General features: G+C 42.1%; 1 protein-coding gene across 2 annotated transcripts in view; it reads left to right on the top strand.

Annotated features, from left to right (window-relative positions):
* Window positions 1–14,352, top strand: part of ABCC3 (ATP binding cassette subfamily C member 3) — a 49,733-nt gene extending 35,381 nt beyond the window's left edge. The window contains exons 16-31 of one of the 2 annotated variants that reach the window (XM_076353616.1): window positions 261–387; window positions 733–909; window positions 1,751–1,918; window positions 2,664–2,847; window positions 3,767–3,872; window positions 4,573–4,726; window positions 6,145–6,352; window positions 6,925–7,235; window positions 7,964–8,163; window positions 8,268–8,394; window positions 9,190–9,291; window positions 10,313–10,459; window positions 11,387–11,545; window positions 11,871–12,037; window positions 13,081–13,275; window positions 13,919–14,352. In XM_076353616.1, the coding sequence (XP_076209731.1) occupies window positions 261–387; window positions 733–909; window positions 1,751–1,918; window positions 2,664–2,847; window positions 3,767–3,872; window positions 4,573–4,726; window positions 6,145–6,352; window positions 6,925–7,235; window positions 7,964–8,163; window positions 8,268–8,394; window positions 9,190–9,291; window positions 10,313–10,459; window positions 11,387–11,545; window positions 11,871–12,037; window positions 13,081–13,275; window positions 13,919–14,027 (2,641 nt within the window). In that variant the 3' untranslated portion in view covers window positions 14,028–14,352. Of the gene's footprint in view, window positions 1–260; window positions 388–732; window positions 910–1,750; window positions 1,919–2,663; window positions 2,848–3,766; window positions 3,873–4,572; window positions 4,727–6,144; window positions 6,353–6,924; window positions 7,236–7,963; window positions 8,164–8,267; window positions 8,395–9,189; window positions 9,292–10,312; window positions 10,460–11,386; window positions 11,546–11,870; window positions 12,038–13,080; window positions 13,276–13,918 lie in introns of those variants that run through there. The other variant, XM_076353617.1, reaches the window with a different exon arrangement.
* Window positions 14,353–14,470: the final 118 nt, after the last annotated feature.

Consider the following 14,470-nt stretch of genomic DNA (forward strand, 5'->3'; position numbering starts at 1 on the left):
AAGGCTTGCTACCAATCCTACTGATTTAACCACCAACAAGATAGATTAATGCTGGGTTTCTATTTACTCCTACAGTTCTGGTTACAGTTGATTGTACACAAGAAAGGGAGGAGAAGACCAGTGACCAAGCTATGCTTACTGTGTCTAGTTAGGCTGAGGTCAGGCTGATTTGCCACCGTGTATTTCAACCCTGGTTTAAAGACCCATAATGTCTTTAGTAAACTAGTGTTTAATTAATTTCCAGCCTGTTTCCTCCACAGTATAAACCTGTTGGTCCCCAGTGGTGCTTTGGTTGCCATTGTTGGCCATGTTGGCTGTGGGAAGTCTTCTCTGGTGTCTGCTCTCCTGGGTGAAATGGAAAAGCTGGAAGGAGAAGTGGCTGTGAAGGTTGGTATTGTTTACGGTGCCATTTAACGATGGTATGGAAATGTGCTGCTTATGCCTGCCATTGCTTATAATGTACATCAGGCTGGAGAGGGAATTCTGTTTGCTCCTACGCCAGCTTGTCTGTGTGTGTGTTTGGGTTTGCCCACACCTGTTCAGTTGTGTTTTAATGAAATGACTTTCCTGATTCTATCGACTATACATCAGCAATTAGCACACGTATATGTATAATGTGAATGTATATCAAACAGGAGCTATATCTATGTGCTGCAGATCTTAATCAGAGTTGTAAGCATGAATTGCTGCTTGTTACAAGTCAGAGGTTTCCTTTCTCCCTCCTTGTTCTAGGGTTCTGTTGCTTACGTGCCTCAACAAGCCTGGATCCAGAATGCCACACTGAAAGATAACATTTTGTTTGGCCAAGCTCCTAATGTACAAAAATACCAAAATGTCTTGGAGGCCTGTGCTTTAAAAACTGACCTGGAAGTGCTGCCAGGAGGAGATCAGACTGAGATAGGAGAGAAGGTAATTTTTTTTTTTTTTTTTTCGAGTCAGACCTGCTTGGTGATTCCTGTTCTGTCTAGCTAAAGAGAGAATGCTGTAAAGTCAGCACTTTACAATGGCGTCCCTGCTACAATCAACACTGAAACACGCGGGGCAGTTTTGTGAAAGGTAGTTGGACTTAAACTTGTTCCTAACTTTAAGCATGTGTTTGTACTGTGATGCATAATTGCACATCTAGCCCTGGAAGATCAGAGCATCCTCCATTTGCTGTCCAATTGTAAAGGTGCATCTGTCCAGAATACTTAATGTCCTTCCTTTTCCTGTAGGGATAAAATGGGAGGGAACATATGGTGTGCATCAAGTGAAAAAGTGATATGATCATCCCTTAACACCTCATTTTAATGAGAAACTTTTACATCTGCGATTACCAACAGAGTTGGTTTTTTTCATAGGCCACTAAATTTGAGATGGATATCATGAAGTGGGGTCAATATGTAGATTTGTATGTAAGGTGAGAGATGTGGAAGATATTCCAGGTGCCGCAGCCCTGCTTTGAATGTTTGCATTCTGGTTGATGGTCTTCCTTTTTATAGTTTTGCGTTTTAACAGCTCCCTTTAGGAGCTTATTAAGCAAGAGGCTTATTCCATCTCCAGATTGCTGGGTGAGGGGAAGTTTGGCAGTGAACAAACAGATTTAGAGGCGTTCTGTTCCTGTCTCTGGCTCAGAGTGAGTTATTCTCTTCAGCATCTCATGTTTCAATTTAGCATCCGTGCGTTTGACTGGGTGAGAGCCATAAAAAGTCATAGCTGTTGCTGGAACCGAGTTGTGTGATATGTTTTGTTCTCTCCTCTTTCCCTTCAGGGCATCAACCTCTCAGGTGGCCAGAGGCAGCGCGTGAGCCTCGCTCGTGCAGTGTACAGCAACTCTGACATTTACCTATTAGACGATCCTCTTTCTGCTGTGGACTCGCATGTTGCAAAGCACATCTTTGACAAAGTTATTGGTCCAGATGGGGTACTTAAAGGAAAAGTAAGCTGGCATTTAGGTCCTCTTAAAAATGCACACAAACTCAGAAGCACTGATGGGTAACGGGAAAGCTGTTTCACCACCAGGGCTTGAGTGCTGAATCATTCCTGAATTTCTGTGTTTAACTGGCAATGTGGACACCTTTTCCCCACAGCACAGACTCTGCGGTGAGCTGCTATTTAGGCATGCCCAGAAGTGATGTGATCTAGTCAGAATGTGTAGAGGCAGAAACCTGGTCTGTCTTTTAAAATCCCTACTATGAGATCTCCAAAAACAAGACATTTGCAGAAACTTGTAAAGGTTGTCAGCTTAGTATTGCTTGTTGTTACTCAGAGGCAGTGCAGTGAAGAAGTTGTAACAGCTTACTGATTGTACAGAAGTATTTGGCAGTTTGCAACCAAATTGCAATTTCTTTTGTTCCCCTTCTACTCCTGTTACGATCTTCTCAGACTATTTCAGAGCTCAAAAGGGAAGGGCTGCAAAGAAAATCAGCACAAGGGAAAGGGGGAATAATAATTCAGTTGGTTTACTTCTTTCTGGGATTATATCAGCATGCAGTAGGAAGCATGGTAAATTCACGTACGTATTTTCAAGCTAACAAGGGCAGTGTATTTCCCCTGGCATTTCACCTTGACATGATAATTCACTCCCTGTCCCAAAAATGTGGTAGTATTTGGCCTGCTGAGTAGTGTTAGTCCCCACAGTGACAACTGAGAGATGTGGTTTTCCTCTCTTTTTCCCTATCCAGACCCGAATTTTGGTGACCCATGGCATCAGCTTCCTGCCTCAGGTAGACCATATAGTTGTCCTGGTAGATGGCAAAATCTCTGAAACGGGATCTTACCAAGACCTTCTGAAACAAAACAAGGCCTTTGCAGAATTCCTGCGAAATTATGCACTTGATGAAGATATTGAAGAGGATGAACCAACAAGTACAGTATTGCTTTTTCTTAAAACGTGTCTTTTTCTATCAACCAGATTACAGATATTTTTTCTGTATAAATTGTCCCCTGCTTCTTCATGACAGCCTGGCATTTGCCTTTCTGCACTACCATGAAAATTATTGTCTATGGCCAGGTCTCTATTATTGATAAATGTTTTCACAAATTTCTTTCAAAATTTCATGTGGTTTGTCCTAGAAAAAAGCAATTCTTCTGTTAGAAATTATTTTAAAGTTGGGAATTTATTTTACAATTAGCAAGGTCAAGCTCAGCAGGAAAATGGAGTAGCCAAGCGAAACTGGGCTTGCTATCAAAAGGGCTACCCAGAGTCTGGTATTTTTTCTCTGTTTAGATGCTGTTGTTTTTTTCATATAGCAAAGTTCAAATGACATTTTAATCTTGGGTTACTTTTCAGCTTGGTTTGATTCTGATAAAATGATACAAGATTAAAGCATTTCAGTAAATGTTTCCTCTGTGTGACAGTGTTCCCACGCTCTTTGATTGCAGCACTGCTTCTCTCCAGACAAGCAGAGAGGAACATGCATGACATCTTCTACCAACAGCAGAGGCTTGCAGTAGTTCCTGACATGACTCCCCCATCCCAAGGTCATGCCTAGAGCGTGCCCTATAAGTGAATTTAGCTAGAACCAACTATAATGCTATTGCTTAGCATTTCTGATGCACTAAAGGAATGTGATGTAAATGCATTTGGCATTGCCTCACCAGATCTTTGCAATTTAGTTAGGAGAAGTGATGCACAGAAGGGACGTAAGCAAAACTATGGGGAAGTTTATGCACTACGATTTTCCTGCTGCGGTATTGTTTTTCATTACTTGCTTTGTACAGCCACGTTTTTCTGTGCTTTCTGCTTTATTCAGCAGAAAATCTGAGGTGTGATCTTGTCTTGCAGTGCTGGAGGAGGAAGAAGTCCTGCTAGCTGAAGACACCCTCAGCATCCACACCGATCTGGCAGATAACGAACCCGTGACAAACGAAGTCCGCAAACAGTTTCTTAGGTAAACATGAGGTTCATGTGTTTATAGTCTGCATCTGGGGTGAAACATATCTGAAAGATGTTAGTCACACACTGCTTCTCAGTCTGGGCTTTAGTTTCCTTAGTTTCTGCTCATAAATAAATCGGTTTAGTGTCCTTTTGAAAATAAAGGTGAAAGAACATGCAAAGAAGATCAAACATCTGTTCCTGCAATCCTCTTTTTAATCTGAACTGAACTGATTTCTTAAAGCAACTCTCTGGTTCTCAGGTAACACCGCTGTATGTAGTTACCCACACAACACTAAACTGCTACCAGTTGCATGATAGATAAACCCTTTGCATTGCGCCTTTCCATTGGGAATCTTGGAAATCTTTAAAAGTTTTCATAACCATACCCATAGATGCTGTCCAGCTACTGTTGATGTGAAAACAGAGAAGCTCAGGGGTTAGCTTTGAAATGTCTGTCTTTTGATGAAGCCTCTAAAGGCCTTTACCAAAGAGCCCAGGCCCTGCCACAACCTTTGTTGGGAACTGTATTTCTGGCATCACTGAACATCACTGAACATTCAGAGGGTGGTACAAGCACCCATAGCTGTGAGTGAAGCTGGCATGGGAACTCGGCAGAAGAGCTGGGAATGAGTCCAACCTGCTGCATCCCAGTCTTGCCTTAGCACTGCCACAATATGCCCTTTTCCTCCTAATGACTCTTTTGTTTTGACTAGGCAACTTAGTGTAATATCTTCTGAGGGAGGAGAATGTCCCAACAAAATGTCAACGAAACGAAGAGTCTGTGAAAAGAAGCCAGCAGAGCCTCCTCTGCCAAGAAAAAATCCTAACGAGAAACTTATTCAGGCTGAAACCACTGAAACAGGAACGGTATGGTTTGATTCCCCCCCTCCCTTTTTCTACATTTTTTTTTTCTGTTTGAAAAAATAATTTTACATTTGATCCAGTTCTGTTAAATGTGTTGTATAAATTATGACTGCAGGTTTTAGGCATTAATCTGGTGGCCACTGATCATTCCAATTTGGGATTTTGGCAGAGCTTTCTGCACCTGGCAAGGGCTATGTACTTAAGGAAAGAGGACAAAAAAAAAAAAAAAAATCCCTTCCAGCTCCTGCCACAGTCACCTGATACCACTGTAGCACGGCGTTCCCTCAGCCCTGCCTTTGCATTGCAGAGCTTTCAGCACTGTTCGTCTTTAAACTGTTGGGCTGCCGTTGAGTCCAGCTGCAGCACTGGCTATTTGATGAACCGCAGCAGTGGGTTATACAAGCCAGCTGGCTGCTGTGTGCCAGCGGATCTGTTCTGAGTGGTACCCGCCACCCCATCTTCGAGAGCATTTTATGCTTATAGGTACAAAAGGGGCTGTACTCTCCCCGAGCAGGGCCAGGGAGTGAAATGGGAACAGGAGTGAAAAAGAGAAGAGAAGGAAAAAAAGAGAAGATGGGAATACAAAAGTAAAAGAAAGGGACAGAAAGGAGCAGTGGATGGAATAGGAGCAGGGAGGTTTTGTTAAAGAAAGCCCCTTCCCTCCACTTCAGAAGGCTCAGTGCGTCCTGTTTAGTCTGATGTACATGGTCCATGGCACAGACACATAATTAACTGTTTCTGTGGATTATTTTAGCTTTCAAAGTCCCTAATCAACAACACTTGTTCTTTTAATGATTCCTTCTTACGCTTTTTAGAGACTGAGTTTTGTCCTGAATATCTGTCTCCTTTTGCTTCTCTGCCTTTTTGCACTACCTTAGAGATAGCACCTTTACTTTTTGCCACAAGCATCATCTGTTTATGTTCCTATTGGGGTGCACTAGCATTTGGTACCTCATTTAAGCTGCTGTAAAGACACCTGAATGGAGGCATATTCAGCACTTTTCCTTAAATAGGCCATTTAAAGTAGTCCTGAGCTCGATATGCCTGCCAAGTTGCTTCTTTTGCCTGAAAAACTTGGCTCCTGTTCTTGTTGCCCATCCTTTGCTGCTATTTGATCAGCTGCTTTTCTCCCCCCCCCCCCCCCCCCCCGCATAGTCTTAAAAACTAAAACCCCACAACACTAATAAAATACAGTTCCTCAAAATGGAGGAAAAGAGTATTTCAGAGAAGTTTCTGACTTGTTTTGAAAGTCATCGCCCTGATGTGGAGCTCAGGTAGATGAACTGTTCTCTGTGGTATGTTAGAGTTTGGGCAGTTTTGAACTTAGCAGTTCCTCTGACAAAGAATTTTTTTTCTCTTCTTCTTTCTAAACTCTTGATTGTGTAAGTTGTACAAACCAGCTCTGGTGTGTGATTTTGCAGGTAAAGCTAACGGTGTTCTGGCAATACATGAAGGCTGTCAGCCCTGTCATTTCTTTAGTGATATGTTTCCTATATTGCTGTCAAAATGCTGCTGCCATTGGGGCCAATGTGTGGCTCAGTGACTGGACCAACGAGCCGGTGATAAATGGGACTCAGCACAACACAGCCATGCGAATCGGAGTCTATGCTGCCTTGGGCCTCTTGCAAGGTGAGACCAGATAAAATCATGATGTCTCAATGTTTAGTAAAGAGGACTTAGGTGGGAAAGCCACGGCACCAGTTGCTGGTGGCCCAAAATTGTCCCCCCAAATCCTATCCTAAGCAAGGGAAGTAACATAACCTGGAGCTACAAAGTCTGAGCTCAGCCCAACACTTTTAATTTTGTGTGAAGCCCTTGGAGGGGATTGAACAGGTGACATGGAAGCTTGAGAGAGGTAAGTTGGAGAGAAAACATGAAAACTTAAGTGCAGAAGAGACTGAAGGGTTGGGACGAAGTTGTAGCATTAGGACTTCATGGAGGCTTGCAGAAAGCAGAGGGAAGATGGTTGTGTATCTGTCTTATGTGGACAGCATGGTGAAATCCTGCAGGACATGTTACTGTGCCTTAGGCAGCAGTGACCACAGTGCCGTAGTGCTAATGTGCATGGTAAGAGAATGGTGGACGGGGAATATAGTAAAGGAAAAAAACCTTCTAGCACAACAGAAACTACTGAGAGTCAAAGAGCTGTGAATTGGGAACATCGTGTTTGCTGGTTAACACGTCTCCTCTTCACCTGTTAGGCCTCATAGTACTCATCTGCTCCTTTACCCTGGCCATGGGAGGCATTAACGCGGCCCGGACACTCCACGCTGCTCTGCTGGAGAACAAATTTCACACCCCGCAGTCCTTCTACGACACCACCCCAACGGGCCGAATCATCAACCGCTTTTCAAAGGACATCTACGTGATCGATGAAGTAATCCCACCGACCATCTTGATGTTCCTCGGAACATTCTTCACCTCTTTATCGACGATGATTGTAATTATAGCAAGTACTCCGCTCTTTGCTGTGGTTATAGTTCCACTTGCAATTCTGTACTTCTTTGTTCAGGTAACTGGAAAAATATCTGACTACCATTGCAATGACTCCATTGTTCGTGTTTCTTTTTAGGAAAAACAACATGAATTTGGGGGAAAATAGAAATATCTGAAGTAACTACGTGTTTATGCAAACAAAACATTATTTACTTCTCTCAGAAAAAGAAATGTCCTGTGAGATGTGGTCATGAAATACATAGGCATAACCTTTTTTTGCTTTTAAGTGATAACAAATAAGCCTACTGCTAGAGATAGTTCTGCAGTGCACTTCATTATATTGAAGTGTGTATATATTTGGCATATTGACAAGTTTTTAAGGTGATGAGGAGTTAGTGTTGAAAATAAAAAGCATAGATTTTATTGACTTCTGAGCAAAAATGAAGCGTATTTTATAGACTGTAAATAGAGACCTGATAATAGAGGTGCAAATTCATGCTTCATTTTCTTGGAAAATGAGGCTCCTACAAATGGATTCATTTTGTTAGGCTATATTAACTAAATTTAAAGGGACATAGACTGTAAGTTGAATTTATCTATAGAAATTGCAGTTAACCAATACTCTGTTGTGGAATGAAGCAAAGATAACTCTCTTGAAATTATTCTTAATTATAGAGAATATTTTGGAGGGTTGAAGTGCATCAGTAGCAATCTCATTTAAATCCTTAACCTAAAAAACTCTTCACTGTTAATTAAAAGAGAAAGTATTTCATGTACCCTTCAATTTTCTCCAAAAAATGGCAGCGGTTCTATGTAGCTACCTCCCGCCAGCTGAAGCGTCTGGAGTCTGTGAGCAGATCTCCCATCTACTCACACTTCTCAGAAACAGTATCAGGGGCCAGTGTCATCAGAGCCTATAGAAGGGTGAAGTCCTTCATAGACATCAGTGATCTGAAGATGGATGAAAATCAGAAGAGTTACTACCCTGGCATAGTATCAAACAGGTAAAAAGGCATATAACTTCTTGTTTCCACTTAGAGAATCCTGTGTTTGTATAACTGGGCCAAGAAACCATTTACTGCTCTCCTTACGTCTGTCTTTTTACCAGGTGGCTGGGCGTTCGAGTTGAATTTGTGGGGAACTGTATTGTCCTTTTTGCTGCCCTTTTTGCTGTGATTGGTAAAAACAGCCTGAATGCTGGCTTAGTAGGACTTTCAGTATCTTATGCGTTACAGGTATGTACTACAATTTTCTGTTCATTGATGGGTTCGCATTTTTGTAGATGGTACGGATATATTAGCAATAATTTAAGTGCTTGTTAAAGCTGAAGTTAATAAGGGAATAATAAAAATGAGTTGTGGGACATTGGAAACAGTAGAGATTTACACTGAATGCTGACAGACCATCAGCAAGCTCGCACGCAGTAGGACTTCAGGGCACTTTGGGAGCACCGAGGTTGTGCTGCACCCCGGCATCCCCAGTCGGCGGCATGCAGGAAGCTCGGGAAGTGTCAGGTGCACCCACCAAGAACAGGTCATTTGAGCAGCATGAGCTTAACATGTTCTGCATCACGCCTGCTACGTAGCACATCGGTGTGTCCAGGTAATCACAGGCAGATCAGTAGGATTCATAAATAGGCAAGATAAACTGTACTCACCCAAGCTGTGGACAGTTTAGCAGATTTAATGGCCTCGCTCTTGCCAGAAGCTTTTTAGATACCATGAGTGTGCAGGATTGCTGTTAGCAATTTTCCAGTGAGACCCATGACTAGGGGAATGACTTCCAACCAACTTTTTTGAGAGGGCCATTTGTTAAATCACCGTGGGGGGCATATGCTTCTTCACGTGAGCACCTGATTATCTGTAGACTTCTTGTCCCAGTAACTGTATTAATGTCAATGCAAAGTTAATTATTCCATTTGTAATATTAATATGAATCCATGTCTTAATAGCAGTGTCTGGTTTTGTTGTTGTTATTATTAAATCTGTTGTTCCTCTGTGGGTGATATTTTGTTCCTTGTCTTCTCCAAGGTGACCTTGTCTCTGAATTGGATGGTCCGAATGACTTCTGAACTTGAAACTAACATTGTGGCTGTTGAAAGAATAAAAGAGTATTCAGAAACTGAAACAGAGGTCAGCTACCAAGTGTCAAGCATGCTCACCAACAAGCGTGGCGAAATTTTAATGCACACATTTACATGGTCTTTCTTTAGACTCTTGAGAGACAGTTCCTGCTCTGAGAGCGTTATCATTTAACCTGAACAAATGTCACACTCTGAACTGTAATTTATGCTATCACAGCTCCAAATTATTACTGCCGTCATGCAGCCTGTGCTTAGCATCTCATTTTCTGCTACTCTGAGTGGCTATAGCACAACAGAGATGAGTTTCACCATCAGAATATTGCTCCCATTGGGTTTGAAGTGTCTGATGCATAGTCCTACCTGTATGGATGGTGCTGTGATCCTGCTAGTGAGCGCAGCTGCAGTACAATTATCAGGCTATGCACATGTTTTCAATAGTATTTCTATTTAATCAGCTTAATCAGTCCTCATCTCCCATGAGAGAAGAACATCTCTAGGAACACTGTACTACCTAATCCAGGAAAATCATCCGATCATCTATTTTTGTTGCCAAAGACTTTTAAAAGTGGTAGATGTAGCTATGCTGGGAAATCTGCTCCGTGGACACACAGGGTTTTGTTAGCCCTGTGTACATGATGCGAGACTAAGAATTAGGAAATGGAGGATCTGAGGAGGGCTGCAGCGTACGGTTCTGGAGATCAAGTATTTAATCTGGAAGCTAAAAGGAAGCTAGTCAAGGTGCATGATACATGTCATAAGCCAGAGCTTGAGCTGGCACGAAACAGGCAGTGTTATATTAAAGTTAATGGAAAAAATGTGAATTCATATCCATTGAGGATTTGGCCCTATATGTTCAGACTTTTTTTCCTGTAAACTTCACAACAAAGACCAAAATGGTTGCATACTTAGGAACCCATTTTTTTCCCCCATTATTATAAATGTATTTGATAATGGAGATTTGATTTATCAGATATATTTCTAGTAACTCACAAATGCTAATGTTTGTATCTGAGTTTGAATTATTTTTTTTCTTAAAAATATGAGGCATTTCTGACTTCTGTTTTCCTTAGGCTCCCTGGATCATTGAGGGCAAGAGTCCTCCGGAAGACTGGCCATCCAAGGGAGAGCTGGAGTTTGTGAATTATTCAGTGAGGTACAGGAAGGGCCTGGATCTAGTGCTGAAGGGTCTAAACCTCCAAGTGCACGGTGGAGAGAAGGTGAGTTACCAGCTGTGTGTCTTTGCTAGAACTTTTGCTCTGGGCCTCCAGTGACAACCATGGAGTAGAGGACAAGGTGTACAAGCACGCCTGCCCCAGTGGTGGAAACCTACTCAAGCTGGCGTTGCAGGAGCCGGCAGTGACAACCGTGCTGTCGGTGTGCTAGCATCCTCCAGGCTGGAAGCAGTAGGACCACTTGCATGGGACTTTCTGGGCTTTCCAAGTTAGGCTGGCAACAGGCTACCTACCGTATACCACGTAGGAGGCACCAGCGCAAGTGACAAAAATTCAGTGACAAGAACGCTTTTCTGAAGCAGTGCAGATGGGAGAAGGAATTCCAGCTTTTTCTGCTCTCTGGCTTTCCCTGTGAAATTTTTGGCATGCTTCCTGTATCAGGAAATTGTCTTTGTTCTGGGAGATTCGTTTCTTCATGCTTCAATAGCAAGTTCTGGGATTTGCGTGCTGGTGACAGAACAATTAGCATGGGAAAGTCCTCCACTTAACAGGCTGTTATTAAAAGAGAATTATCCTTACACTAAGCAGACAGGATGACAGCCGCCTTCTGGAATGGAGACACATGTGCTTACTGTAAAGTCTGAATTGCGCTCTGGAAAGCCTTTATTTCTTGTCCTTGAGTGATTGGACTCCTAACATGGGTACTTCAGCTAATCACCCGAAGTTATGTAGGATGGCTCTAGGCCTATGTATGTATTTATATGCAATATCATTCAAATTATGGGAATGGCAGTATATACATTACAATGTACGACACGGGTTTCTAGGGAAGGATGGTTACATTCTTTCCGAGATTCAGATCTTGTGTCAAACCTCTTAGAGGAATCTTGGAGGTTTCTTTTGGGGCTTTTTGTTGGGTTTTGTTTTGGTTTTAACTATATCCTTTCCTGTTAAACCTGCAATTCGTTGTAGATTGGAATTGTTGGCAGAACCGGAGCAGGGAAGTCCTCCATGACGCTCTGTCTCTTTAGGATCCTGGAAGCTGTAAAAGGGGAAATCAAAATCGATGGTGTGAAAATTTCAGAGATTGGTCTCCATGACCTTCGATCGAGGCTAACAATTATTCCTCAGGTACTGTTTCTGTGTATCACAATAAAGGAAGGATCTCTAACAGCTTAGCAAACCATAAATAATGGTTTATCCACAGAGGAAAATTGGGTTTTTTTTGTCCTGTCCTGCCACCTTATAAGCTGATGCTGGGTGATAAAACAGGCTTTAGGATAAACCATCTTTACAGTTGGAACTTGAGTTTTAAGTGTGTATAACGTAAAGTATTTTCAGAGTGGATGGGATTGGGAGGTGGCCTACCTGCAATGCAATGGAGACTTCAAAGCAGTAACTCATAATATCTGTACTTAAAACAGCTAAAGCTAATGAAAGGTGGTTTTATATCCAGGATCCCGTTCTCTTTTCTGGAACATTGAGGATGAACCTGGACCCATTTAATAAGTATTCAGATGAAGAAATATGGAAAGCTCTTGAACTGTCTCATTTGAAGAGGTTTGTCAGTAGTCAGCCATCCATGTTAGACTATGAATGCTCAGAAGGTGGAGAAAATCTTAGGTAAGGAATGCTTGGAGCAGAAACGTACACTGAGCTTTCATTCAGCTGTAACAGCGAGTAACACTTGAGCACAGGTTTACACTGCAGTCTGTCGTGTCTGAAATGATTTAGCCACCTATTCCTGTTTCAAGCAAACCACTGAGGCTCAAACGTTTGCCTACTGTTCTGCCTCTGCCATGAATGATCTGATTCTTCTTTGTTGCTGGGAAGGATTTCTCCCAAACCAAAATCCTGTCTTATCAGTAAAGAAAGAAGTCTCAGGATGACAGGGTATTAGGAATAGGCAGTCCCTTAAATATGGTTCAGTAGGAAGGGAAATGCCATGATAACATATATAACTGCTGTGCTGAATAAGAGTCCTCTGCTTAAACTGACACTTTAGGAATGTTTATTTTCCACTGTTATTTGGAAGACCCATGAAGACGTGGATGAGCATGATAAAATGCCATGCTTTGAAGTGCTGCGTTGGCTTCTGAGTCTGTGGTGTAACCAGATTATGTATGTGATGAATGTTCAGCTCCCTCCTCATCCCGCAGAGGCTGTGTCTGGGGTGCTCTTGTGGCAGGGGAGGACGTGTGGGCCACCCAGATTTTTTTTTTTTCTTTGATGATAGAAAGGACTTACAGGCTCAGATCTTTTTTCCTTCCCCCCCCCCCTTCTCTTTTTTTTTTAAGTTTGCATATGCTCAGTGTTGTTGCAACTGTGTGTGTTTCTGAAAACTCAGGCAGAAGCATTGTAATTATTAGTTTCCCTGGCTTTTGTCACAGTGATAGAAAGGGGGCATTTGGTGACTCTGTCAGTACTGGGTCAGGCAGTAAGCGAACACATATGCTAGAACTAGCTGAGTAATGCTGCAACGTGTACTTATTAGCTCTAGGGTGGACAGACTGGGCTGTTTGCTGAATACTATCTGTTTGTTTGTTTGTTTCTTTTGTTCGGTAACTTCACCTGATGAGTAACCTGCTCTAGCACAAGTGATTCTGAGCAGTGGAGAGCTAAGGGCAGTGGGGCCTCGTTTGTGAAAGCTCTGTCTCTGCTTGCAGCGTTGGCCAAAGGCAACTCGTCTGTCTGGCGAGAGCACTGCTTCGCAAGACAAGAATCTTGATCCTAGACGAAGCGACGGCAGCTATCGATCTCGAGACGGATGATCTTATCCAGATGACAATTAGGACCCAGTTTGAAGACTGCACAGTGCTGACAATAGCGCACAGGCTGAACACAATTATGGATTACACAAGGTAAAAATCTCTTACTGGTGCGGTGGGGGGGGCTCACCGGTTTACTGGCTGTGTGAAGCAGCACTTAAAAGGGTCTGGTTTGTCTCTAGATAGTCACACTGATGCTCTTGTCAGGTAGTATGTAAGCAATGATGTTTAAGCCATATAATCCTAGCGTATCCCGACTTTGCTTCTATTGGCGTAAGAAACGGGTTCTTTATTCACTAACCAGAGCTGCGCAAGAGGTACTACCCAGTTGCACTAATGGCACTGTCAGCAAGCTTACGGATCCTTTTCAAACTAGCAGCTGCTGTAACTTTTTCACTAACATCATGTCATATTAATTACTCTGAAATATATTACTATTCTTCATGAGCTTTTATCTCCTTGGATTTCTGGTACTATATTTTCAATTCCAGCACTACCAGTATGACACTTCCCCCACCCCTTATTGCCCCTGGGAGATGGTGACTGTCTTGTACCTTTTTAAATCAAACAGCAGCTCAGGGAGAATGTTTATCATCTGTTGTGTTTCAAGGTGTGAAAATAATTGAGCAAAACAAAGGCAAGGCAAAGATTAGAGCAGTTTGCTTTATGATCGCATTTCTTCTGCATTTTCTGACTTATCTTCCCCACCACCACCACCACCTTTTGTTTTGCGCAGGGTTCTTGTTCTAGACAACGGAACCATAGCTGAATTCGATACACCTGCAAGCCTTATAGCATCAAAGGGTATTTTCTACAGTATGGCCAAAGATGCTGGACTAGCATGAAAAGAAGACCCCCTGGGTTTTTGGTTTGGTTTTTTTTTTAATATTAATGACTTGCCACAAAAGTGACTTGTGAATGTACTGTAATTTACAAAACAGTTTTTGTAGTAGACTAAACTTGTGATATGTGAACAAAGTATTTTTCAATTATAAGGACCAGAAAGTGAATTTTATATTTTTAAATATTTTCTATATACATAAAGTATTTTATTATATGCCTTTTTCCCAAAGAATGCCAAACATTCTGCCAAGAAAATGTATGTATCACAGGGCAATATGTACTGTATTCAGGTTTATGATTAGTAAATTATATTAACAGTACAAAATACACCTCTTTTGTGTGTTTTCTGCATAAGGATTCATTGGTTTTGAAGTGGAAAGACAGGCCCAGTTAAGCAGTGACTCAGCTGAAAAATAGTGAAATAATGTGTAATCTCCGAGTGGTT

This window comes from Aptenodytes patagonicus, chromosome 16 (assembly GCF_965638725.1).
Source record: "Aptenodytes patagonicus chromosome 16, bAptPat1.pri.cur, whole genome shotgun sequence".
NCBI lineage: Eukaryota > Metazoa > Chordata > Aves > Sphenisciformes > Spheniscidae > Aptenodytes > Aptenodytes patagonicus.